This window comes from Thunnus maccoyii, chromosome 16, assembly GCF_910596095.1.
Source record: "Thunnus maccoyii chromosome 16, fThuMac1.1, whole genome shotgun sequence".
Classification (NCBI taxonomy): Eukaryota; Metazoa; Chordata; class Actinopteri; order Scombriformes; family Scombridae; genus Thunnus; species Thunnus maccoyii.
Window position 1 is genome coordinate 20,988,780 of NC_056548.1, and position 27,333 is coordinate 21,016,112.

General features: G+C 41.8%; 1 protein-coding gene across 1 annotated transcript; it reads left to right on the forward strand.

Annotated features, from left to right (window-relative positions):
• The first annotated feature begins 263 nt into the window (after positions 1-263).
• On the forward strand, positions 264-20,437 carry clic4 (chloride intracellular channel 4). The gene is made up of 6 exons (XM_042389339.1): positions 264-683; positions 12,876-12,985; positions 15,072-15,197; positions 15,919-16,025; positions 17,222-17,403; positions 18,439-20,437. Exons 1-6 carry the CDS (start codon positions 615-617, stop codon positions 18,601-18,603), a joined length of 759 nt encoding a protein of 252 aa, XP_042245273.1. The 5' UTR covers positions 264-614; the 3' UTR covers positions 18,604-20,437.
• The last annotated feature ends 6,896 nt before the right edge of the window (positions 20,438-27,333 follow it).

Here is a 27,333-nt window from a genome sequence, read left to right on the forward strand (position 1 = left end):
AATAGAGAACTGCGTAGACTAAAGTAAATGATGGACAAAGAAATGACTGTAAATTTTGTTGGGTTTTTGTAACAAACACTAGCACCTTGTTAGGGAGTTTAAAATGGTTCATTACCTCAGGCTAAGCAGAGAAGGTGTAGCCCAGGCACGGAGCTTGAAAGCCGCAGTATTAAAGCCTCGTCCTCCTCCTCCTCCTCCTCCTCCCAACAACAAGACTCCCCTCCTCAAACCCTCCCACATTTTTGTTTGCAGATGACATCACGGCTTCAAATATTCCCGTTGCTTCTTCCCTCCCGTCCTCCTCATCATCGCTACTCAACCAGCAGCAAAGAGCCTCGCAGTTCAACGATGTCTTTGTAGCTTTAGCTAGCTTGAAGTTAAATAGCACCGTTAAAAAACAACTGTATCTGGCGGACACCGCTGCCTCAAACAGACTTTTCTGCTTCCAGCACCGACCGGACTCTCCTTGGGGAGAAAAGGCGCCTAGTGGGGCTTCAGTGCGGGAAAAAGGTGGAGTGGTGGAGAAGAGGACTGAGCTAAGTCGGGCGTGGTAGCGAGAGAGAGAGAGAAAAAACTCATCTTTGTTAGAAAAACTTCAAAAAGTAGCATCCACAATGTCGCTGTCGGTACCGCAGAACGGAGTAAAGGCGGATAACGAGCCCGTTATCGAGCTGTTTGTGAAGGTAAGACCAGCCGCATGGAGCAAATTTTATCATTTTTTAACACACTAGACTAAACCTACTGTAATGAGACAATACTAATGATGAATACTTAATTTCAACCTTGGAAGTTAAAGTAACGTTAACATTAATGTTCGCTATTTCCACAAAGGAGGCTTTGTAGAGCTAAGACCACTAAAGCTAGCAATAGTATTTCACTCTCGGGGTTTTCTATATGTGATACAGGCTAGAAGAACAATATTTCCTGACGCATTAAGTTTAATTTTTCCACTAGTTTTAGATCCATAACCTTGCAGTGTCACAGGCAGGGCGGGTGCAGTTTTCCTCCCATTATGGGGAAAGACTAGTCTGCCATGCTGAAAACTGGGCGCTCATTTGTTAACAAAAGCTCAGTGGTTGTGATCCATAACAGCCGATTCAACACTTTATATATGCCTAACTTTATCGCTGTAATTGTATTTTTTATGCTTGTAAGTTAACTGATACACTATATAGAGACGCAGAGTGATGGAAATATGTTGGATGTGCTTAAATGCTGCTTAGATGCTGACTCAAACCAGTCATTTGACTGTGAGTTTGGGGTTTGGGTCATCTTGTCATCAAGTTTGGTGATGCTGTTGTGATAAACATTCTTTTTTTTTCCATATTTACATTACTTTATAAGACAGGAGTATGAACGACAAATGTATGCTGGATGCATCTGTTTCTGGTGTTCTTGACAGTTGTTATTTAATGTCCGACAACTGTTAATCTTGCTTTCTGGACAGCACAGTTCACCACGTTTATATAAGGTGATGCATTACAGAGCCTGATGGATGCTCTTTATATCCTTCTTTTAATATGATGCTATCTCCTTATGTTATATTATCTCCACAACTTCCCCTAAAACTGTACTTGTGCATCCATTCAGCCGTGACGACGACGATGATGATGATGATGATGATGGTGGTGGTGGTGGTGGAGGAGGGTTGGGAATTGCTGTTTTCCTTTCTTCAGCCTGTTGCTCTCTAGGGCGGGAAAATGGGAGAGGAAAGAAAAAGGGGGGTAGTGGGGAGCGTGGGGCTGGGACACAAGGGACTGGGGCTGTGGGGAGGGGGTATATGGGGTCCTGAATTGAGAGAGAGTGGGATGTTTCTCACCAGAACAGTGAACACTTCATAATGGTTGTGATGGTGGAAACTTGCAGCACTGAAAAACATTTGTAAATGTTACAAATGAGAGAACTTGCTGTGTTTATCCCTCAGATGGATTATTTAACTTCAATCAAATCATACATTTGTAACCTTTAACACCTGCCCACTGCCACGGAGTGTGACATACTGTCACCAGGGGCTTGCAAATGACCTTTAAAGTCTGCTGTGCTTAAATTGCAAATTAGGGTGACCTCTTATGAGTTTTCCATATAAAACCTCTGTCCTACTTGTGTTGTTCCTGTTGACTCTTTAAAGAGAAACCTTTGTCGGGGATAAATATAGGGGCATTGATAGGCTGAGCAGGCGCCTCAGTAGAGGCCAGAACATTTCTCTTAACTACCTCTCACAGCCTACAGGAGAGGTTACATCATCCCCAGGCCTGGAAGGTTTACACATGTGGCCAACTCTTCCCTCTCAGCCCCTCCCTCCTTGGACTGTACAGCCCGTTGTGTGCAGGAGTTTCTTCCATTGTGTGTGTGAAATGGCCTTTCATCCCTATCGCCTTCACATGACTCCGCACCAGCGTCTGACATGTCCACATCTATTATTGATGCCGTTGTTCTCACTGTGCTGCATTAAACACAGTCATGGGAGACAATGGCAGGCGCACGGGTTGCCGTAGGCGCACTGCTGCGAGCAGGGCCTCTGGGAACAGCTGATAACGAACTGTGTGTACCCTCAACACACACTCCGGTGTCACATCTGTTAGGGGACTGCCACATATCAAAGCTGACTAATTATATACGCAGAGAACATGAGTTTGTATTATGTCTGTATAACTTGAGAGGATGCAGCACTGTTTACACTGTTTACACTGTTTACACATTAAAAGTAGCTGACTATCTTACTTTTTTGATGATCCTGCAAAGTTGAAGTCCACCTGCAGTGTTTATAGCAACAGTTGTTTCATTGCTATGGAAACACTTCATGCTCATCTTTGAGGGTGTGGAGATGTTATTGTCTGTGTTAATTGCGCTGAGTTGCAAATGACATAATGACTATGTAAGAGGTAGGATCGACCTTTGATCTCATTAGATATCATTTTGCACACACTAGTAGTCTGTGCTGGCACAGTGAAGAGAGTGATGTACCAGCATCTGTCCCTGTCTGTCTGACTTGACACTTCCACACATTATAAGACATTTATGTTATAACTGGGCGATGTGTACAGTATGTGTGTACAGTAAAGTATGAAAAAGTGAAGATCCATATAAATATGAAGAATTATTGTCATGAAATCTTTCCCCTCCTCAACCAAGGAGCATCCGTCCCTTTTTCTGTTAATTAGAGCGCTACTTGATTGAATCAGGCTGAGTGACTCTCACTAAAAGCTGTTCTGAAGCTACTAAGCTTGTGTTACTTCTCCAGGACGGTGAAGTACATTCACTTTAGTTAAAGTGCATCATTTCCTCATTAAATCGTTACAGCGGAGGTTATGTTTCCAGTCATTTTTTTTCACAGCTTTAATTCAGGCGTGCCTAGACAGTAATCCTCCACCAGCATATGACCTGACCGTATGAAAGTGTACAGAATATAGATGAGTCAAGAGAAACAGCCAGGCTTTATCTCTGTTTGTGTGTGTGTGTGTGTGTGTGCGTCTCTTAGCTGCCAGCGTGCCAAGGTCACACTAATGCTCGCAAAGCCTTCTCTTGCTGTCTCCATACTCTTGCCAGCAATGACAGCAGAGCCAGAAAACATCTTGGGAGAAGTGCTTTTATGTCTGGGTGGCATAAGGCCCGTCTGTGTTTGTGTGTATTCCCTTCAGGACAGTCTCATGGGAACCGTGGAGATGGAAGGGCTGCAAGAGAAGTCCCAACAAAGCAGCACTTCTGTTAGGGATGATTTGGATGAACAATGTCGGTCCAAGTCTGCAGGAGGAATTAATGCCCACTCAGATTTGTCATTTTCTTTCCCCTGGACATGAGAAAAATGTGCTGTGGAACATGTGTCACACCCTAAACCCTAGACTTGATGACGCTGTTGTTTTACGTTTATTCAAGAGGCCTTGAGAAAAGCTGCTCATCTTATATTGTGCTATCAACATGTGACAACCAGACTTAAGCCTTGTGATGTACTGTTTTATGGAAACACAATGACCTTTTTCAGTAGTTATTGTGCTCCAGTCAATGAAGTTGCATGAAACTACATGTCAGGGTCAAGTGTGACTTATATAGTTTCACTAGCAACCAAACATGAAACCTGCCTAACATGAAGAAAAAAAACCTTCTTATTGTTTGCATGTTCCTTTTCATATTAAAATTTCTCTTCCCCTTGGGTGGTATTCTAGGCAATTGAGTGCTGCTTTTTTTTTTTTTTTATATAGGAAAATCAATGGAGCAGTTTATTTTTCCCCAAGCACTGTAGCAATGCTGCAGTCAGCATCATGAGCTGGGGGACAAAGATTAATGGCTTGTTACTGTTATAGAGTGCTGTGCGCTGTTGTTTCTGCGCTACGATTTTGCTTTTGCAGCACCTGGCCTGTCACTGATTCTTCAGTGTAGCTGTCTGGTTGACTGACTCTCTGGACACTGGCCTAATCGACCTGGCAGTGTGTTATTACACCAATTCAGATGTCCATTTCAAGTTCTTTGTCAGTAGCATATAGACTGAATCTTTGCAATCCTGATCGTGCCTGATTAAATATGCCCTAAGATATCATGTTGTGCTAATATATCCAGAGGAAAAGCTTAGTTCTGTCTATTAGGAGGAAGAGATAACCCCATTTGTGTTTGCTAACCAGGAAGCCAATGGCTAATGAGGCATTTCTCCTGTAAGGAGACAGGAAGTGAGACCAGCCTACAACAACATAGATCTGAGACTTTGAACATTTGATCCCAATGCAGAGAAGTGCCACTTTATATATTGGTGTGTTTTTACCAGTTAACTAATATGGCTATACAGGTTGCAGCAAATATCAGTATACAGAGGAAAAATGACTGTACCTTTACCTTCACCTTCACTGTCAGAGGTGTGTGTGTGACCCCTTAAAATGAGAAGAATCTGCCTTCCTCGCTGCACATGTAACTCAATCAGTCTCAACATGATCCAGTCAGCTTGTGTTTCATGCGCTGTCTTCATAGCAGAGCCTGCTGAAGTGTATGTAACCCAAAGTGTAGTACCTGTACATGGAGGATAAGATGACAGGAGTTCCTTGACTCCTCATCTCATCATCTCATCATCTCATCATTGCTGAACCTCAAGTGTCCCATATACCATCTCTAGGCAGAAGAAAGCAAATGGAGCACTCCCCCTACTTAATGTTAACATCCCAACCACGGCTAAACAGTGAAGGCTATGACAATGGTTGATTTGAATCTCGAGTGTTGATTTAAATCAATAATTTACCCCCATCATGTACTGTATTGATATTGTGAACATTTTTGACTACAGCAGAAATTTCTAGGAAAATATTTGAATACTAGGTTGATGTGTCACATTATTACATGTAATAATATGATCCATAAATACAGTTTACACCCATGCAAACTCGAAGGCCTGTGCGTGAGCTGTTCCTCACGTGTTTTGCATGTTTGATTTTTTTTTTTTTTTTTTTCTTTTTTCTCCTCTATGATGTTAAAAGCAAGGCAGTATGTCCCAGACTGGTACCAACAGGCCACTCAATTGCAGGTCAGAGAGACGCTGTGTCTGCTCGGAATTACTGATGAGGCCAGTGTTTGTGTGACCGTGGTGCAGGCTTTTGCTGCCATGCGTATCTGGCATGTGTGGTAACAGCATGCTGGCATTGTGTTGGTGCCAAAGGGTGGTTTGCGGCCGTCTAGATTAGGGTTGGGTGGGTTTCCGGTTTTGCCGGTCCGGTCCGGTGTATGAGCTTAAAGGGTTTGATTTTATTTGAACCGGCATTTTATGAGACTTTCTAGCAAATTTAAAAAGTAGCCTACATCAGCAACCTGTGCCGACGGCCCTGAATGCAACTTGTATTGTGTTAGTACTTGGACCAACTGATCACGGAGCTGGATAGACAGCAAGGCAGTCTGAGAGAAAATATGTCTACCCTGATTAAGATGTCAATCCAGCCTGTTCAATCTTCTGTAGACTCGTTTTGCAAACAAATAAATGCTTTCCAGAGCTGCCGCAACCATACAGAAGCACTGGCTGGTGAAAGTTTTGAAAGACTCACCGCAGCTGAAAGCCACCATAAAATCACTGCAGATGCAGAATAATTCACTCCTGGGCCGCCTTGATAACCTGGAGAATAGGTCCTGTAGGGCCAACCTTCAAATTGTAGACATACCTGAAGGCAGCAAAAATGACCGGAACCCGAGAGAGCACACTGCATACTCTATGTCAGACTTTTTATAACCAAAAAACTTCCAAACAGCAGACACAGCTCCTCTCTCTCTCAAGTTCTTCTGGTGCATCTCTGGTCTCTCTTTCTTCATCTTCCATCTATCTTTTCTGTTCTTGAATGTACTGTAGCAACAGAGCCTCTCCCTGCTGTTTACATACTGTTATGCTACCTGGCTAGCTAGCGAGCTGTACCCAGCATGCCATTAGGCAGTGTAATTTTGTAAATGAACAATTATTAATGTTACAAATCGATTATGTGCCACAAATTGTTGTTTGCCATGGTGTTTTGCCCTGTTAAAGAGAGTTAGTCGTGGGTTATTAATTGTTGTGTTATGAAGTTAAAATTGTTAGTAAGATGGGTACTCAGTTTAATAATCGCTCTGTAGTGCTCTGTGCGGCTCTCATTATGTTACACTCAGGAGCGGCTGAGTGATGTGTGACAGCTAATGGTAAAATTCGGTTATACCAGTTCAAATTGATTGCGACCAACAGTGTGAAGTTGATTTTTGAAGAAGTTTTAGATGTTTTTCGGTGGCAGGGTTTCCATGTCATTTCCCAGGCAAATGTTGATTAAAAACAGGGAAGTTCAGGTTTTGTGTGGGCGGGTGTGTAAGTGTGAATACATGAGTCTGCCCTAGTCATCAGTCTGGGGTCTATGACTGTGTAAGTAGGTGGAGTGTCGGAGCTGGTATTGACTTCAGTGTGCAGCTCGTTGTTTGTGTTGGCCAACAGTCAGAGTGAAGATGATCGTTGGTTCATGCTGATCTCCCACATGGCTGTCTGTTTGTTTTTCCGTCATTTCAGAGCTGTATTACTCATCACCAAACGCTCTTCTTGTGCCTCTTAAAACCCGGACTGGCTGTCTTATCTCTTCTACACTTGGGCTGAATACAGCGGTTTTAACATTATTGACTTAGCTTACATCATTGCTATAGCATGGTTATGCAGGAACCCTCTTTTTGACTCCGGTCTCCCAACTTTCCACTGAAACTGACGGTTCTCATGTGCAGTGCTCGTGTGTTCCAGCACAGTAGGCCTGTGTCTGACTGGAAGTCTTGAGGTTTCCACTGAGTGATGTCAGCCTGAGTCAGAGCCACACCAAGGATGTGATGGCATTTCCATGCTCCAGCAGTATCTGACTCCTGTGTACATCTCTCTGAATGTGGTCAGATTTAGGGACCCAGCTGTCAGTACACACCCAGCTCATACCGAGTCATTCAGACATGGGGCTGCTTATCGAGACTAAATCCTTTTTTGGTATAGACAGAAATGTGCCCATAGCAGGGATTATGGAAAAAGTACCAAAGGGTGGAATCATATTTCATTCTTTATTTATGTAATAATTTCACCAATATTAGATTGTATTTTAGTCAGAGGAAGTTCTTGCACTGCTGCTTGTATTTAGACAATTGTAGAAGTTTGCCTTCTTTTGTTACAGAAAGAGGTAGAGGTGCAGTGAGTTAGTCAATCAATTGATCAGTTGATCAAAAATAAATAAATCAGCAACTATTTTGATAATGGATTGATTGTTTCATTTTTCAAGTAAAAATGCCCAAAATTTGTTGGTTCCAGTTTCTCAAATGTGAGGATTTGCTGCTTTTCTCTGTTTTATATTATTGTATATTGATATTTGGATTTTAGGTCGGACAAAACAAGATAATTGAAGAAATTACCATGAACTTCGACAAACTGGGATGGTTATTTTTTCACTACTTTCTAACATTTCATAAACTAAATGATTAATAGGGTAAATAATCGGCAGATGAATGGATAATGAAAATATTATTTGTTCAAGCCCTAGCTCAAACTAAGGTATTGAAATAGATATTGCTTAGGCAACGTTCCCAACACTGAAGTATCAAATTGTGTTGAAAAATTTCCAGCCCTACTCCAACAACTCATCTTTAGCCAGGTCGCTATTAACTGAAGCAACTGCTGGAAAATATATCAGAAGTTTGAATCCAAAAATATTGTTACTGACTTTCAAAAACTCTTCCTAGCTTTTCAGGTGGACTGTAGCTGACCCTGAGTGACCTCTCTCAGGAGTAGAACATATGACATAAGAGTTTATGGGTCATAAACATAACTCATTATTCCACTCAACCTGGTTCAGTTCAGCTAAGACAACATAAGCTGACTAACCCTGCCTGCAACATCCAGCTTCGGGTCCAAGTGCTACAGTCCTGTCACAGTCCTAACCTCAGCCCAACCCGCATACTTGTCCAGCAAACAGGGAGAGGCGTTGCCATGACGTTACCATGGCTGCCCACTCTCAAACGGACATTCCTGCTGTGTGTCAGAGCAGCAGCAGGAGGAGGAGGAGGAACGCTGCGGAGCTTGTTACATCGTCAGTTCCTTATTCGGTCAAAGAGTGGCTTGAACTTGCTGAGCAGCCCACCCAATTTTAGAATATGAAGTGTGTTGGGGAGGGGAAGGCACGGGCCGCCATGTTACTAAAATTAGGCTGTGAGCAGAGACTGAGGGCCGTGCCCAGCTTGAACAGGATCCATTGTCTCTGACTGCTGGCTGATGTAACTGATGTCTCATCACCAGTCTGGAAAAAAAAACAAAAAAAAGTCTGCTTCTGATGATGATGATGATGACGATAAGAAACATAACCGCTTTAGATTAGTAGAAATGTCTGAGAAAGTGGAGTAAAAGAGGGAGAGGTTGAGTTGAGCAGCTCTTGCGTTTTATGTGCCTGCTCGTAAAATGTTATAGGACTAGACTTGTGAAGAGGATCCAGTTTTGTACCTGTATTAGTGCACACAACATCTAGTGGGCACATGACATCATCCTCATTAGAGCTGAGATGTGTGAGGTTAGTCAGAGGTACTTTAATAAAGTCAAAGAGGAAGTGATATAAGGTATGACCTCACCGTGTTTCAGAAAAGACTGTTTCAAAGACATGACTGACTCCCCCCCCCCCCTTCACCACATACCCCCAGCTGACTGAGGTCTCATTGTACTGCTGCAGGGCCGTGATGTCCTGGACAACAACTCCTCCTAGATAACATCCAGCGTCTGCATGACTCACACTCTCCACCGGGCAGCTGTGTGTGTTTGGTATTAAATAAACAAGCATCTGTTGACTCTCCAGTCCATCCTCAAGAGACTGTCAGTGGTAGTCAGCTGTCGAGTGGCCCAGACGTTATTATCGCAACTCCACATCAGGGGGAATTCTCTGTAGAAGACGGTGTACGCAACCGTCTGCAAGATGTGACTCATGTTCTTTGACACAGGAGGCAAAATAGAAAGCTACACACTGGGCACTGTTAAGTGTTATATTTGGAACTGAATGGCTGGTTTACTCCTCGGAAAATGTGCATCTTTCTCAACCGATGTGCTTTGCCTTATAAGGGCTTGTTCCGAAAAATAATTTATCGCCTCGCTTCGGTGTTTTATTGGGGTGTTTTTTTTTTTTTTCCCCCCCTTGCTAACTGGTGACGTGCTTAAAACTCTACAAACAAGAAGCGCTTTGTGTTGTTGCTGTATAGAAGCTTCTCCAGAAGCCCTTTTCTGAATGTCAAACTATAATACTTGCACTCTGGAAAGCATTAGCTGGGTGGAGGAGAACAATGTTTGGAGCGGTTTCCTAAACTCTTTCAACTTTTGTTTTAGGCCACAGGCTTCAAACAAAAGATTTTAATTTTAGATTATAAGTTTCATGGCTTCACAGAGATCATTCTTTAAGCTAATTAATGATTCAGGTACTACTTTTAAATGTTATTCAGCACAAATATTACTGAATATCAGCCTGACTTGAGTCCACATAGTCACATGTAGAGCAGCCCTTCCCTCTCAGCGCAGGAGTTAATGTGTCACAGGCAACGGAAATGCAGCTCCACCAGCATCATCACTTAAATTAAACAAAGCGCCCTCTTCGGTGGGAGTAACAGGACATTTCTGGAATAGTTCCCCCCCCCCGACTTCACAAAGAGGCCCAGGATAAGGGGAGAGGGATGGAGGGGGAGGGGGAGGAGGAGGAGGAAGAAACGAGCAGCGTGCCAAACAGAGCGACGCAGCCTCTAAGGCTTGCTATCTTTTTTTTTTTCTTCCTCCCACTTAAAGCATCTATTACCGCTTGTTCTCCCTCACGTCGGTTAGCACTACCCATGATCCCCGATTTCCTCCCTATTTCCTGTAATATCTCTCTGTCTGCATCAGATCCCTGCTCTCAGTGTCTTTGGCAGAGAGCTGCAGTCTGCTCTGCTGCAGACTCCAGAGGGTAGGCGCCCTGCCACGACTCCGAGAGCAGGCCGAGAGAGAAAGAGAAGTGTGAAATGTCTTTTTCAGCTGCTGTGGCCTTCTTTTTGGCCACTCGAGGCTCAGTTCTTAGATGAACTCAGCTTAAAAGCAGCTCACTGTGTTGAAATACAGTAAGCCTCCTTTGATTTACAAATCACATTGCGTCATGCGGTTTGCTTTTTTTTTTTTTTTTTTTTTTTTTTTTTAAAAAGAGAGCTCACTTGAGACGGTTTACCTGTGAATTGGTAATCCCCTCCACACCGTGTGCTCCGCTTTCCATGTCATATGTGTCTGGCCATCACCATGGGAACAGTTGCTGCGCTGCATTGCTACCCTTGATCCAGAACTGAATGGTTCTCTGTAGGTGTAGCGCTGTGGGGGAAAATGGAGTAATCATCCCATTGATGTGTTTCTGATCCCTTAAGGATCAGCTAATGCTAGTCCAGTGATGGCTGTGAACCGTGATACCCCCAAGACTTCACGCCCAAAGCTTTGTTTTGGAATCGAATCATGTAAGATGGAAAGAGGACTTTCATTTGCTGAACAAAGGCAGTGATCTAATCCAAGCTTTTCAGATATTGAATTCAGAGAGGAGGGGGGGGGGCGTTGGGAGGACAGCCGTTGTACAATGGAAGCCAGCAGGCAGATCAAACAGAGCCATCCCACTGGGCGTCACACAGAGGACAACAGCAGCCAGCCTGTCCGCACCGGCAAGGAGCTGCCGGACAGACTCAACACTCCCAAACAAAGTCCTCTATTGAGGACGTTTCACAACCTGCGTCTCTGATACCGAAATATCTCTCTGCAGCAGTTGTCGAGTCAAAACTGATTTTAATCTTATTTTTTTATTCAACGTTGCATCTCCGGTCTTTGCACATCTGTCGGCAACTTAGCACTCAGCGTGAGAAAACAGTTGATTTGTGATGTCCTTTGCATCACACGTACAGACACGCCTTACATATCAACCTCTGCAGTTGCCAAAAAGAGCGACAAAAGGTTGGACCGATGCAGAGGCGAGAGCTGCAGCGAACGAGGGGGGAACGAGGAGCGACTGACTGACATAAGAGACGATATTCAGCCGTCTCACAGAGGCCCGGCTACAATAATGCGCTGAATGAAGAGGTGCATTCCAGAGCGCAGATACTTGAATGACCTCCATGCTTGTCCTTGTGAATAGATGAATACGATGCATTCTTTTTTTTTTCTTTTTTTTTTCCTTTGGCCCGCCTTGCTTGGAGAATGGCATACCTCAACAAGCATTTTATCCAGTTTCTCAAACTTCAAGTGTGTGATTTAAGGTTGTGACGGTGACGCCGGTTCAAGTATTTAAGACGAAGAAGTAAAACCGAGATGACATTTGGGCAAAGCACTATGAATAAAAAGAAAAGGAGTTAATGAGAACAATTTGAGTTTCACAGTGATGTCTCTCAGTTTCGGTTTAATTGAAACTGAGTAGGTTGTCTTGCAGGGGACACAACTGTGCGCCAGTCAGCACGGCAGATTTCATTAAGATAGTACGCAGAGCTCAGTTAATCAAATGAAATGCGTATACTGCCCTCTGATTAAGAATCCAAACCATATTTGTCCTCTGCTACACCCTCTTCACTCCCTACATGGCTGCAAGTCGAGCAAAACCAGGGATGATTTAGAGGTTTGGAAAGAGGAGAGAGCGCATGGACAAAGAGATGGATGGTTGTTAGGAAGGCAGGAGATATCTCTGACGGTTTGCGGCACCCTCCCGTAGCCGAGTCTGTTCGTGAGACAGAAATCACCGCCATTGTGGGGGTGATAGGGGTGTATTGTCAAAAAAAAAACATGTTTTGCTTTCTCAAACCAGTCTCGTCTTCGGTCCGAACAATGAGCGTTCGTCATTAATCTGGAGGACATGCGCCATTTCCCAATTGATCTCATTCCTACCATCACTGCTCAGTCTTGTGATTGTGCAGTCTACCAAAAGAGGAAACAAGAGGCCGGCTCGTTTTAATCACTTCAGAAGTTTCCTCTTACCCTTAAACAGTAGTCCTGCAGATTAATGGAGAGGAAGTGTGCCGAAGCATTTAAGACGAGAGGGTCGGCCCTCTACTCTTTCCCTCCTTCTCGAAGCCTTTCGAAGGCAGCCTGTAATGCGTATGAAAGAGTCATTGTCTGAAACGGGCCCTCTCTGGGTGAGTGCAGTAAAATGCCCCGGGCCATAAAGGTTGTGCAACAGAGATGTGATCTCTATCAAGATTATCGGGACTTTTTTTTCCGTCCCCGTCCCCCCTAAATTAAGAGCCATCAGTGGAAGAAATCTGATTCTTGCAATAATTAAATCTGCGAAACGTTCCCCTCCTTAGCTTAACGTCTCCATGAGGTAGGAAGCTGATTTTTTGTAGAGTCCGTTTTTAGGAATAAGAACATTGCTGATACCCTTTTCTAACTGGCTGTGTGTGTTTGTCTATTTAAGGCGGGAAGCGATGGAGAGAGCATCGGGAACTGCCCCTTCTCCCAGAGGCTGTTCATGATCCTTTGGCTCAAAGGAGTCGTCTTCAACGTCACCACAGTGGATCTCAAGAGGTGAGTCCCGCCCCCCCACCCCCCACCCGATTCACTATCTCTTCCCTCTTCTTACGTATCATCTTCCTCTGCTGCGTGTTTTTATCAGCGGTTACTCCATAATTAAAAAACAAAATTTACCTAACTTTCTTCCTCCTTTGATAGCCTCCTACTGTTTTTCTGGGCGTTTCCTCAAAGGCCTTTAGCGGCTCTGTAACGCTTTGATTCCGCCCCACCTCTAACACGCTCGCTGCTTCCCCGACTGCTTATTTGGTTTTCCCATGACCCTTTCCCAGGCTGGAGAAAATCAGAGAAAAATAAACATACAGACTCTGGAGAGGCTATTTAGGGTTCTTCACTCTGCACACTTCCTGCTCAGATTTTTGGTGGGCAACATGTTATTTTTCACCACTGGGGTCAGAAAACGATGATCCTCTGCAATTTCAACTACAATTTTTTTTTTTTTCCTCCCAGCTGCAAGAGAACGCATGTGGATTCCAGCACCAGAAGCTCTTTACTAAACCCACTATGTTGCTTGCTTTATGATTCATCTAAATGCTCCCTAAATGTTTTTCCACTTTGTGAAGCCAGAAGAGGCAAGTGCCAGATTATTTTCAGCCATGGTCAGATGAACGACTGGTTTCTATGGTCGTTCTTCATCATGTGTGTTTTGACTCAAGAGATTCAGAGATTCCTGACGTTTTTTTCCAAATCGCGGTTCATCCATGTGGCAGCTGGTTCGTCTCCTCCTCTGGGACGTGGAGACCTCTGCTCACTGACAAAACACAACAGAGATGTACTTGCTGAATGTTTTGCTTCTTTTTTATTTTTTTTATTTTTTATATACAGCCAAAAGGAGGAAAGCAGTGACTAGTTATTTGGTTTTCATGCATGCCTGCACATTCAAGATGAGTGCATGGGTTCGGGGCGTATTTGCATATATTTCCCTGGCATACACTGGCAGAGGGAGTGTAACATAAAACAGAATGTCATGATATCCTGTAAAAGGCAATGGAGGATATCCGTCTACTTAGCAGTGTCTGTTTACCCCTCACTCCTCTAACAAGCCTTTGTTCAGCTGGAGTGACTACTTAGACTTCTATTTTTTTATTTCTTTCTAGAAGGACAACTGATTCAGGCTTCAGTTTTTCCATGCTGTATCAACGCCTGTAATCTTGAGTCAACAGCCATGTGTTGCAGAAGAAGGCGGGTGTTTGCCATATTTATGGCTCTTTTATTGTAGTATATAAATGGAAGAACAGTGGGAGGGACTGACTGTCACATGTCAATGTTTTATCTTCCCTGAGTTTACGTCTTTTCTTGGGTCAAGGCTGTATTTGTGTCGCCTGTAAATCCCAAGGCAGTTTTTTTTTTTTACCTACTCCTCAGTGATATCATTGGGTGAGGGTGCCACTTCCCCTTTGCATGCCAGAGAGTTGAAGTCATTTCCCGTTTATTATTTTGTGCCCTTAGATGGCTTGTCCCAAAACTCAGCCACCCTTGTGTGCACATCGTCACAATAAAAACCTAGTGGCTAGTTTTAGTTATAGATCAAAGAGGATTCAGGCAATCTGCTGGATCACAACAAGCTATTATTCAACAGTTGTTGAGAAACGGCTGTGTGATATTGTTTCATACTAAAGGGATTTAAGCGTCTGGGTTCTGTGGATTTCACAAGTGTTCGTACTAATTATTCAACACATGCTCATTTTTGTTTATGTGTGTCAGTGTCATCTGCTGCCCAGAGACATCTGGTACAACATGTGCTGGTTTGAAGGCTGACAGAGAGAGACAGAGAGAGAGACACAAACACACTCATGGAGATGGTCTAGTTGTTACAGAAGGAGGAGCGCTGGAAGGCTCTAGAAAAAGTGTTTTTAAAGTGCAGCAGGCTATCACGGAACCACAGCACTTGAACTTATTTGAACTATACAAAGTGACTCATTTTATTCATGAAATGTAATTTTCACTGCCAAACAACTGGATCGTGTTAGCTCAGCAACCATGCATTGTTTAAAAAAAAAAAAAAAGATGTTTTAATTGTTTGCTGATTTGGCTCTGTTTGCATTGGCTCGCTAAAATCACCCCACTCTTTTTTTTCATGCAGGAAGCCTGCAGATCTTCAGAACCTGGCCCCGGGCACGCACCCGCCCTTCATCACCTTCAACGGCGAGGTCAAAACTGATGTCAACAAGATCGAGGAGTTCCTTGAGGATGTCCTCTGCCCACCCAAGTGAGTGCTTTCTCATCTCTGTGGTAGCAGCTAACTCTGCTGTCATGAGCAGACTGTGTTGGCTTTTTATCACACTGTTAGCATGTAATGACAGGTAGAAGTATCAGCTGCATTTAAATGCAGATAAAAGTTTTACTGAGTTAAAGATAAGGGTGATATTCTGGTGATGTTCTATATTTTTCTTATTGTCAACAAGTCCAATGAACAGACCAAAACCAACAGTGTGTTAGGCCAACGCTTAATAGTTCCCCGGCTTCAAAGTCCATTCCTTTTTACTGAATACATAAGTCTTTAAAAATGTGGCACGATTACAATACCTGTTAAAAGTTTGGACACACTTTCTCATTCAAGGGAATATGAAGGTGTGTCCAAACCTTTGACTGGTACTGTATCATTGTTAAAAAGATAAATAGTTAACCTAAAACATCTAAGCACTGTAGTTTTTAACTAACTTTACTCAAACAAGATTAAATGTTTTTTTGGACTATTTTCAGATTGGTGGATTAATAAACATTTGGTGTTCTAGTGAATATTTACAGCAGCACTACAATGTCTGTGAGATTGACTAAAGATAAACTACAGAATCAATTAATTGCTGATTTTGGTCTTTTTTTTTTTTAATGGGATATATGAGTAGCAGGAAAAACCGAATATCCTTAAAGCATACTTCATACATACTGTACATATGTGTGTTTTTTCTTGCATGTCTGCTTGTATGTAGGTTCATCAAACTTGGTGCAAGACACCCTGAGTCCAACACAGCCGGTATGGACATCTTTGCCAAGTTTTCAGCCTATATCAAGAACTCAAAACCAGATGCAAATGAAGGTAAGATACACATATCGTCTGTGACACACACACACACACACACACACACACAAAGGCACACAGTCACACAAACATACACACAAAGGCACACACACATACACACAAACACACACACATACACACAAAGGCACACACATACACACAGCGAAGTACACAGGTTATGAGCAGAGATCCAGAGACCTTCCAATTGTGCAGGGTGAATTCTCTGGTTGCTAGGCGACACTGGTAGCCCTGCCCCGATTGGTGGATTATGGCCTGAGTCAGAAACACAGAGCTTTTGTTCTGCTGCCTCCTCCTGTCCTCATGCTCCCCGTCTCACCTGGTGCAGCGCTGTGGAAAACCAAAGAGCAGCTGTCCTGAAAATGAACTAGCACTCACAATCTCATCCTTCCTGTTCTTGATTCATGCACCTCAGACACTGTAAGAAAAAGACCCTATCACAAACATAACATGAGATTATTAGAATAATATGAAAAAAAAAAAGCAATCTATTGTCTTTAGAGATTCTGTTGCATCCTTGGTGAGACAATTTTTGGAAGGATGTTTATGATACTTACAAAATACCAAGATTTTCTGTCATGTTTTAGTTGGATGTTCTCCACCCTGGGAAAATATTGAACCATGGAGAGCTGGATCTGAAATCCAAGGCTGTGTAAACACAGTTTGAGGCTGAATCTCATGGCTCAATGATAAGTGTTCTCTAAAGTAGTCTAGTGTACTGTTGAACTACTGAGTGGTGCACGCAGCTACATTCATATCATATTTTCTAACAATAGAATATTGTTTATGAATAACCTATAGATGGATGAATCAATATAGGCTGAGGAGAAAATAGAACACCTACGCAATCCATTGAAATGAGGGGGTGGATATTATGTGCATCTTACAATACAATATGAGCTTCCTAAAGATAGTATTTGTTCCTGGGCTGTTGTATTAAATAGCTATTGTAGTAGACGGTGTTAGTGTTCCTTTGTGTATAATTTCCATGTGCAGAAGGGCTCGTCTCTTGATGAAATACTGCCCTCATGTGGTGGTTGAACATATGACTGAGACAGCTGTGGCAGAGAAACCTTCAGAATTTAACACTATATAAAAAAAAAGTAGATTATTTGCTGTTATTTACTGAATACATAAAGAATTAAACTTTAAAGTTTTGAATGTTTTAACAACATGCCTTGTTCGTCTCTGTGCAGCTCTGGAGCGCGGGCTGCTGAAGACACTGCAGAAGTTGGATGAGTATCTTAGCTCACCACTGCCCGACGAGATCGACCACAACAGCATCGAGGACATCAAGGTTTCCACCCGCAAGTTCTTGGATGGAGAGGAAATGACTCTGGCCGACTGCAACCTGCTGCCCAAGCTGCACATAGTCAAGGTGAGCATGGAGTAAAATCAATAACAATGTTGAACCAGTTTGACAGTATATTATGTGTAGTATTTTAAAGGTTACTGTTTAACATGCTTGCTCTAAGATAAATGACCAATTTTTTTTTATTATTGGTTTTATATTCCAGTGATATAGTGTGTGATTCTGTTAATAATGTAATCACTAAAATAAACCATAAGCCACATTTTCTGACTAATACTGTTGGGCTGCCATTGACAGTTATTTCCATTATCAATTAATCTGCCATCCCTTTATCTTTAGGTCCATATAATGTGCAATATCCATCACAATTACCCAGAGCTACAGTTATTGTCTTGAAAGATCATGAAATATGAGAAATAAAAGCAGCAAGTCTTCACTTGTTAGAAGTTGGAGTGAATTTGTGGCATTTGTTTCCTTATGAATAATTAACTTTAATAATTAACCGACTGTCAAAATAGTTCAAAATTCATTTTATGTCAATGGACTAATCAAGCTGTTTCAGCTCTACAGCAGCCGTGCCACTAAACACCCCTTTGTGGTGTAAATCAACCAGCAGATCTCATACTGAGTTTAGTTTGTTGGCTCATGAAGAGGCTGGTAGAAGCTGTCTTTTTTGTTTATCGTCTTAAATCTTAAAATAAGTGGTTGAAATGTGGCATATACAGTAGCAGCTTTTGGCTGTTACAGTTATTCGGATTGTTAAGCTTATTTCTGTTGTAATGAAATCAAGAAATTAACCCTTTAACAGCTTTATAATTAGTGTAACTGAGGCCTTTAAGTGATTAATCATTTACTCTATTGAAGTAATTATTCTATTATTAGTTAAGGCTCTTTAACGTCTTAAGAAGTGTAATTGAATGAGAAACAGTTTTGATTGGATTAGAGAAATCCTGAACTAATGCAAAGATTTTACAAATTGCACTACAGTGTTTCACAAAGATTTAATACATTTAATAATCTTCTTTACTGGTGAGGCCATAATAGATTTCATAGCTCGGTTGACGAGGCTCGCAGCTTATGATTTATTATGGTTTCCTTCAGGTGGTGGCCAAGAAGTACCGAGGCTTTGACATCCCCAAAGAGATGACGGCCATCTGGAAGTACCTGAACAACGCCTACACACGCGAAGAGTTCACCAACACCTGCCCCAGTGACAAAGAGATCGAGATCGCCTACGCAGACGTAGCCAAGAGGCTGGTCAAATAAGCCTCTTCTGTCCTGACCCCCCCCCTCCTTCTATCCCTCACCCCTTACCCCACCCACACACACACACACACATCCCTACACCTCCTCTCCCCAGCACCAGGACTGAAGTGCTCATTCACGAGAAAGAAAAACTCTGGACATCTTTTCCTTCTCTCCTCATCTAGAGCGAACCCCCCCCTGCCAGCGCATGAACCCTCCTTGATCATTGTTTTTTTTTTTTCTTTTTCTCCGATTACATGAAGATCTCTATTAGTTGATTCAGCAAAAGTCACTATTGTTCCATCTTTCAACATTAATTGCTTTTGTTTTTCATTTGCCAACGAATGTTGTGAGGCGCTTTGAGATGCGGAGGTGAGGGAGAAGCAGTCAGACATGCGTATCAGTGCTTATCAGTGTCGGGAGCCCACTCCCTGATAAGTGACCTTTTTTAAGCTGACCTTCTCTGTGTATGCAGGGGAAAAGGTTGCAAGCTGTTGTTAATTTCCTGTTGTCTGTTTAATATTGAAAATGCTCTTCTTTCTAGGATTGCTATAAAAATGAACACTGAGAAGCAGTTTTTTTTTTTTCTGTCTTTTTGGCTTATTAAGAGGTGTTTTAAACAGTGTTGAAGCTTCAGTGCTTCTTGCTCAAGTATTAGACAGGTGTAAGTAGAAGCTGAAGCTAACCCAAACCTGAGTGGTTGACATATCAAGCAAGAGATGCTTTATTTTTAACGTCGAGCTGTTTAAAATAAGTCAGCGTAATTGTAACTGCAGGTAAAGCTACCTGGTGTCCATGCTCTGATTTCTTTACTGCCTCAAACGGGCAAAAACTCTTGTAGCTCAGCTCAGTAGAATTGTAGGAAACGACCTGTACCGGCTGCAGAAGTATCAACTCAGGAACAATATAACCTGAGGTCTAAAGAAATATTCATCCACATGTAGCTTGCAGACCTGTTCAAGGATGTATAGACTGTCAAGACTGGCCTTTTATCAATCACCACATTGCCATAGAAAATTTCCAAATAAAAGAGAAGCACAGAAAAGCGAGCTGACTCCTCTTGTAAAGCATGAAGGAAGTCCGTTCTTGCTTCGTGCTGACGGTAGCAGTAGTTTCGATTACACATCGCGGACCAAAAAAAGGGCACATTATTCTGATCTCACTGTGGATAGGATGACTCCGACTGTGTAAACTAGTGAAGTGCATAAAAAAAAAGAAACCTCACACTCTCTCTTTGTCCATAGCATACAGATGGGAGGACTGTAATGTGCGGTCAGGCACCAGGAAGAAAGATGACACTAAAGATATTTATGACAAAACAAATCGAGGAGAGTAGCAATGTAATAAATACCTGGTCAAATTCCACCCTGTCTTCAGTATGTGTATTGATCTCTAAGGTAGTGAATGTATGTTACGATACAGTAGCTCCAAAAGTGCTTTAGTGTGGACAAAGCAAAACCTGTTTTGTTTTCTCCCGTTTTGCCATGTATTTGCGGACATTTTGTCATGAGACAAATTTGATAAAAAACACAAAAAAAAAAAGGAATTGTACATATTTGTTTTGATTGCTCAGAATTCATTGTGTAAATTTTATACATCTCGCCAGAGTTTTGAGGAAAACGGGCCGTTCCTTGCCTGCTTGGATTTTAATTTTAGATGAACCATCTTCTCTTTGCCTTACCTTGTTTTCTCTCTGCGGATGTTTTGCAGGAAGATTTTTTTTTTTTTCAAAGATCATTTCATTACAACATGAGTGTGATGTTGTACAAAGAAAATATCCGAGCTATGTCATGGCTTTTTTTTTTTTTTTTAACAATATTGACTGAATTGAAATAAACTTCTTATTGGCACTTGTGTTCTTGTTTAAACCTGCAGTGTTATTACATATCTGTCAGATTTACTGTATATGGGATTGCATTTGATTTACTGCTCAGATTTGCTTTTGTTGTTAGTTTACCGTTTAGCCTTAGTATCCCGTACCCGTGTGAGCAAGTCACCCTTTGAAATGACAAAAGATCAGTTACAGACCTACAATCCGGGAAGTATAACGACCACAGGCATCATCTCTGAGTTTCAGTGGACATTGGCATTCATTATTGCATTAACAGAGTAGCTTATTGTTAAAAGGCTGGATAACATGTTGGTCCTCTTTGCAGTTGACCTTCAAGGTTCATTCTTGACTGTGGAAACAGCAGTTTCCACAAAAAGAAAATCCCAACACAAGGTCAAAGTTACTTGTTTCCAAAGCTTTCAATCGCATCTCTGTGACAACTGAGCAACTCTATCCACTGAGGAAGTCTACCAGATGTGGTTGAGAGCTTGGGAAACAACAAGTTGGAGGTTGGACAAATTGGACCGTGTGATGAGAATTCCTCTGCAGTTAGTTATAAGCCTCTCAACCTTGGATTGACCAGCTATCTTTTCTACGCAGGCTATGATAATTTGAGCTTTTCTTGCATTCAAGCAACATTTCAAATACTTAAAGATCCCCTCCAGACATGTTTTAAGAAAAACAAAACATACATACTGATATGGTTTTCCCACAAAAAAATGCAATTAACTTCTTAAAGTCCTTAATGTCATCTACTTCTTCTCCTTCATTAAAAATACAGAATCTGTGAATATATCATATGTTATATGAGTAATGTTCCTTAGTTAAACTGCTGGATGGAAACTCAAATGTCTGTGTGTAAAGGAGGCTTCAAGATTCCACATCTCATGTAAATTGCACACTGCACCAGGATTGACTTCCAAACTTCATGCTTGTATGTTCACATCTTAATCTCAGATTTAAAGTGAGGCCAGAGAAACTTTCCCCCTTCAGCAGATGAATGTGAAAAACAGCCTTCTAGTGTCAAACTGCACATACATCATACTGCACAGTGAGGCTCAAACATCCAACTGAAGTAATAAGAAGAAAAACATTTATTGTGGGGGGGGATTCAGATATATTTCAAGACATCTAAAAATACTAATAATTCCTATCTGATATGTTTTCCACAAAAAAAAAAGTTCAGTTACCTTCCAGCTTCACTGGAAAGTCCATTCTAAGTATATGTGTTCAAGTTTCCACATCACACTTGTATATGTTGCATAATGGACCATGATTGGCTTCCTAGCTAGTTGTGATGTCACAAAAGCATGACCACATATGAAAGTTGCCTTAATCATAATCAATCATTATAATGTCTTTTTTGTTTTCAAAAACAAAGCTGTGTTGCTTATGAGGGGAAAAAATCCATATTTGGGACATCTGCGCCTGCAGTGTTAACACAGCCTAATGATACCACCCAGGGGCCCGGGGAATTTGAGGGGCTTTCATGAGCCAAATGACAAACAGTCACATTTCCCTCTCAGTTAAGTTAATGGATGTAGGGAATGTTTTGGTCACAGGTTCTAGACTCACCATAAGCAGCTTTCTATTCTCGGTACTATATCAAAAACATCTCATATTGGGTTTCTTGTTTCACACTTATTGTTGAAGGTCACTGACAAACAAACACAGAAAAAGGTTTGGGAACCCCTGGGCCAAAGCATGTTTGTTTACAGCTCCTGCTCCACGAGGAATGTCTCATGTGGGTGTTCACCCACTGTGGTCTCCACCTCCCCCTGAAGTCACCCTCTCACAGCCAGTTTGATGATGTTTTTCAGGCAATTCCCTACTGTTCAGAGGCACAAACAAGTCTATTCTGCAGGGCTGTTTGCAGCCAAAGTTTCGCAAGAGAAGGGGGGAAAAAAAAAGAAAAGGTGTGGGGGCGTACAGCTTTTGGATGCACTCCAGATCATTAAAGTGTCGTGTTTCAGCCCCAGACATTCTCCTTTCCTTCGCTGGAGCACACTGAGACACGGTCTCCACTTGTAATTCACAGGGAGGAAATCCACCCAGACACAAACAGACAGACAGACGTATGTGTGAGCGTGAGCGTGAGGTAAGAGAAGACACAACAAGGCTGGCTATCATTCAGACCACACACTCATTACAAGCAGGGTGAGTGTATTAGTGTAATTGGGTAATGAAGGTGAGGCCAGGAGGGGCTGAGTGTTGTTTCTCAAACATGTTGACTGTGTGTGTGGTGTGTGTGTGTGTGTGTTTGTACAGAGCAGGGCTATATTACACACCATGAGAGGGAGCCAACATGTCAGAGAAGCTATGAACACAGAGGTTACAGCCACAGTTATTTCCCTGATCTTCGTTTGTCAGGATGAAGGTACAAGGGTGCTATTTCTTCAACCTTGATATATATTATGCCTTCACTGTAACAGTTAAATCAATTATTTTTATATTTTTTCACTCTCCATCTATGCTTCCATGTGAATGATCACTTCCAATAGCACAGCCTGGAGCCTTTTTCTGTTTGGCACTGACTCTTTCCCTGCAGTGCCAGTTCAGTTTGCAGGTTTTACACAACACCCATTTATACAGCTGACTAAATATTTACACTGGTAAAGTAGCTCGCTCAAGGGTACACAGTGATATCCCAGCTGGGTTTTGGACCTACAATGCGTGAAAAACCTTCTTTGCATATGGACTCTGTGCACCTGATATCTGATGAGGCTATAGGTTCCCCTCTATCTGATTTACTCTGTGACTGACAGCACACAGACCTGTATGTAGAGGATATGTGGCAACAAGAGTATCAGGATTCTCCATCTGAGTAAAAAATATATGTTGTGAAACCTCTTTTTCATTTTGAACTTGCTTATTATATTCCAGTCACATACATAGTCTAGACTCTATCATGACATATTTAAATGAAAGGGAAGGACATATACCAGTTTTCAAAGTTCACTGTGGCCACACCGTATTCTCAAGAAGGTGTGCAAAATGATAATGATGATTTTAAATGATAAATATTGTCATTTTCAAGCAACAACATTCTTGAACGCTACAAGAATCAGCCTAAGGCAGCGGTTCCCAACCTTTTTGGCCTGTGACACCTTATAATAGAGCAGTGTCTACTTGTGAGCTATTGTAACCATGCGGATTATGACCAGGTCAAATACATTGATTTTTCCTCCTGTTTTATTACAGACATCAAGAGGTAAATGTATCCAGTAATTCACAAGAAAAAAAATAAAATAAAGAAAAACAAAGATAAAAGGAAGATTTGAAAAATGATTTTCTAACCTGTTAATCATCTTGTGACCCCTTGTGGGGTCCAGATCCTCAGGTTAGGAACCACAGACCTATATGGGACACAGGTGTGGGACAAGACATGTTGATTACTATGCTAATAATTATGTGGTCATGAAGGTATGAAGGTCCTATTTTTAACACCGAGGCAATTACATAAAAAATTAGGAAACATATATTTGAGGTAAAGTCATCAGCCAAGCCTGTGCTTTAAGGCACACATTGAAGCAAAATAGCTGTCTAAACTTGTGTGACTTGTAAGTGAACTAATAACGTTAATTACGACTATATTCCACTCAGGTGTGCCAGTGTCAGTTCTGGTATTGTACATACTGTCTCACTGGCCGGACATACTGGCACACATACATGGAACAGAGGCGTAATTAATGTTATTAGTTCCACCTGTGTTTTCCCTGCTTTGGTAAGTCATAATGTCCAGTGAGAACTCTCTATAAATATGATATGACACCATTATAACTGAATACATGAGTACTTACCATAGATATTGAATAGCTGATATTCAAAATTAGTGGTTATGTTTACAACCAGCTATGAGCCAATCAGAGATCAGCCGCAGAAGTGAAAACACTGCAGCTGCCAGCCTGGCACACACAGACCACACGGCGTGTTGTTGTTGTTGTTGGATAGCAGTGAAGTTTCAGGCATTCCTGTCAGACTACAGTACTTCCACAGCCCCCATACTGCTTCTCATGCCCTTTATCTTCACCTTACATCTTCAGCAATGTTGGCCTTTATTCAGAAATTATGCTGGCACCACCGTCCATCAAAAAAAAAATTGCCGTCTGTGACTGGTTAGCAAGAGCGCCGAGGATATGTTGATCCTCCAAAAAAGGTGTGTTTTTCTTGCCAAACTCCTTAAAGTCGTACAAGCTGTCATTGACCCATCATCTTGTATGTCTTTTTTGGCTGCAACAGAAGGTTTTTGTCTGCTAGGAATATAGTTACTCATAAATAGGCCTATAGAATCTGATAGCTGCACATAACACATCAGTATGGCAGTGATGCAGAGTGGCACACTGGAGGACAGACTGAAACTTGAGAATATTTGTTAAACGAATTTCTTTGTAATGACCATTAAACAACAGAGCTGAAGTATCAAAATTTAACAGAATTTGTTTTCTAGTTTATTTTCTAGTCAAAAAGGCTCATCGAGGAACGCCTTCAATGAGTTTTTATATAGTATGGGTGGGCCTTTCAGTTCTTCTTCCAATCTGTCAAGTACAGACTTCATCAATAACGTCATGACCATTTTCAGTTCTCCTGTTGAGGAGCCAACCTGCAAAACTGACCCAGAGATGACATGTCTCACCCTCTCTCCAAAGAATTTTATTTTCTACATCTTCCTCTTTACAAATATAGTGCTGAACTTCCTTTAACCTTAGCTGATGAGCCTGCTGATGTTGCAGAGTTGCAGTACAAACAATTCATCACGATCCATGTAAAATAGTAACACACATACACAGTGTAATCATAATTTTTATAACAATATTCTTATAGACAACATTTGGTGTGTTTAAATGGGTTTAGATATTCATCTGGTGTCAAGGTTAGAATAAATCGTTCACATGTTATGAGAGGTGTATTTTATAGGTTCAGTGTACCCAAAATCAAACAAACCAACAAACAAAACAATGTCTTTTCCTCATCTGTTTCTGAGGTTTTTGCTACTTGACAACATAATGGAGGTGACTTAATTTTTGCTGAAAAATTACATCTAAAAACTTCAACAGCAAATGTACATTTCCAGAACTGGTGCCCCTGGTTCTGGTTCTTCTGGATTATCTACAGAACTGTGAACAGCAGTTCAGATCCAGTAAGTTAAAACCACACCGAAAGTTCTCCATGGCAAGTAAAAATCCTGCATTTAAAATGTTCAAGCACAATAGCAAAATGTACTTATATCATTCAAAGTACTGATAATGCAGAAAATGGCCCCTGTGAGAGTCATACTATTATATATTATATTATTGAATTATTGTTGCTGATGCATTAATGGGTAAGTAGCATTTTAATGTTGTAGTTGGTGGAAGAATACCTAATTTAACTATTTTACATACTATTGTCTAGTTTAATGAATAAGAATCCATTAAGTTTGATAAATTCATCATATACTCTAAGTGTAAAATCTTAATCCGTAATGTAACTGTAGCTGTCAAATAAATGCAGTAGAGTAAAAAGTAAATATTTGCTTGTGATATGTAGTGGAGTAGAAGTACAGAACGTGTATAGTTTTTGTTTTCATAGCAATTATTTATTTGATAGAAAATATTTCCAGCAACACCACAATCAAAATTCCATCCAACTGCATTGTTGGTATGGAGGGAGGAATATCTGATGCTGATATCTCAAAACCTGGGCAAATAAAACTAAACTTATCTGTGTGTCTACATACCACTAGAGATAAGAAAATATGTTTTTTTGTAATTTGGGTGAACCAACTTTTGAAATGAACCACAAACTTGCCCTATTATTTCACTCTGTAGAGGATGTCTTCCATTGAGTGCACACTGCCTCTGTGACAAACACTATCACTCATTATTTGAGCGCTGTAAGGGTCTATGGGAGTTCATACTGGAGTTCACTGTGGCATCATCCACCCCATCAACTCCCACACCACCGACTAACAGCCCAGCTTATCTGCTCCACTCCAGTGCCTGCAGTCAACCAGTCAGGGTGGGTTTTGTGTGCTCACATTGTTTATTTTAGCCCTCATTAAAATGCGGTGGGGTGGCTTTCTCTCTCCGGGGCTCGGTGGCTACTGTGGTGGAGAGATAGGGGACTGTGGTGGACCCCTTTGGGCAGCCCACAAAAGCTGCCTCACCCCCTTTTCCCTGCTTGCCACTCACCCCATGTGGGTCCTGCAGTCACACCCTGTGGCAGAGCTGCGGTTTACTGCGGCTGTTGGCTGGTAAAGAGGCAGAGTGAGGGTTCAAGGATCCAAATTCAAGTCGGAGGAGTGCCATTCACTGTAATTACCACTAGAGGGTACTCAGCCACAGTAAGCTGAAAGAGGGAACTCTCGAAGCTGGCAGACCTCTCTCCCGGGGGTTTTGTTCTTATCTCCTTTACATGGTCAGCACTTTTTCACAGGAAGCATGAGAGAGGTGTGTGTGTGTGTTTTTTTGTGTGGACAGTATAAAGGCAAGTGGTTCTAAAGATAAAAAGGCTACTATGAGTCTGTGTCAGCTGTGTACTTGAAAGACACCTCGTGACGTCAGGTATTTCATGCCTCCAGGGGCCTTTGTCCAGGTTGTTTTGTCTCTCTATAAGACTACAATAGTGGCCTGTTTTATTTTGTCTGTGACGGAAAAAAACTATTAGACATGAAAGACTTTGCTCTGTCAGCAGCCACACCTCCACCTCAGCTCTACTGAGAGGAACATTTACCTTGCAGTTTATGTTACGTTAATGTCTGCTGGGTGTGCTGATAATCCCAGGTGTATGTGTGTATGTGTGTGTGTGTGCGTTAGAGACAGTGTGTGTGTACGGCTTTGTGCTAAATTGAATTAGCAGGTTCCCTTTTAGAGCCGTGTAGCACATCTAGGGGGAGAGGAGGTCTTTTGAAGTTTTGGTTCTGCCATCCGTCTCCAGCTCAC

Coding starts and splice junctions, on each gene's coding strand:
- clic4 (XM_042389339.1), top strand. CDS start 615: ATGTCGCTGTCGGTACCGCAGAACGGAGTAAAGGCGGATAACGAGCCC. Junction 684..12,875: donor TTATCGAGCTGTTTGTGAAG/GTAAGACCAGCC, acceptor TGTCTATTTAAG/GCGGGAAGCGATGGAGAGAG. Junction 15,198..15,918: donor GATGTCCTCTGCCCACCCAA/GTGAGTGCTTTC, acceptor GCTTGTATGTAG/GTTCATCAAACTTGGTGCAA.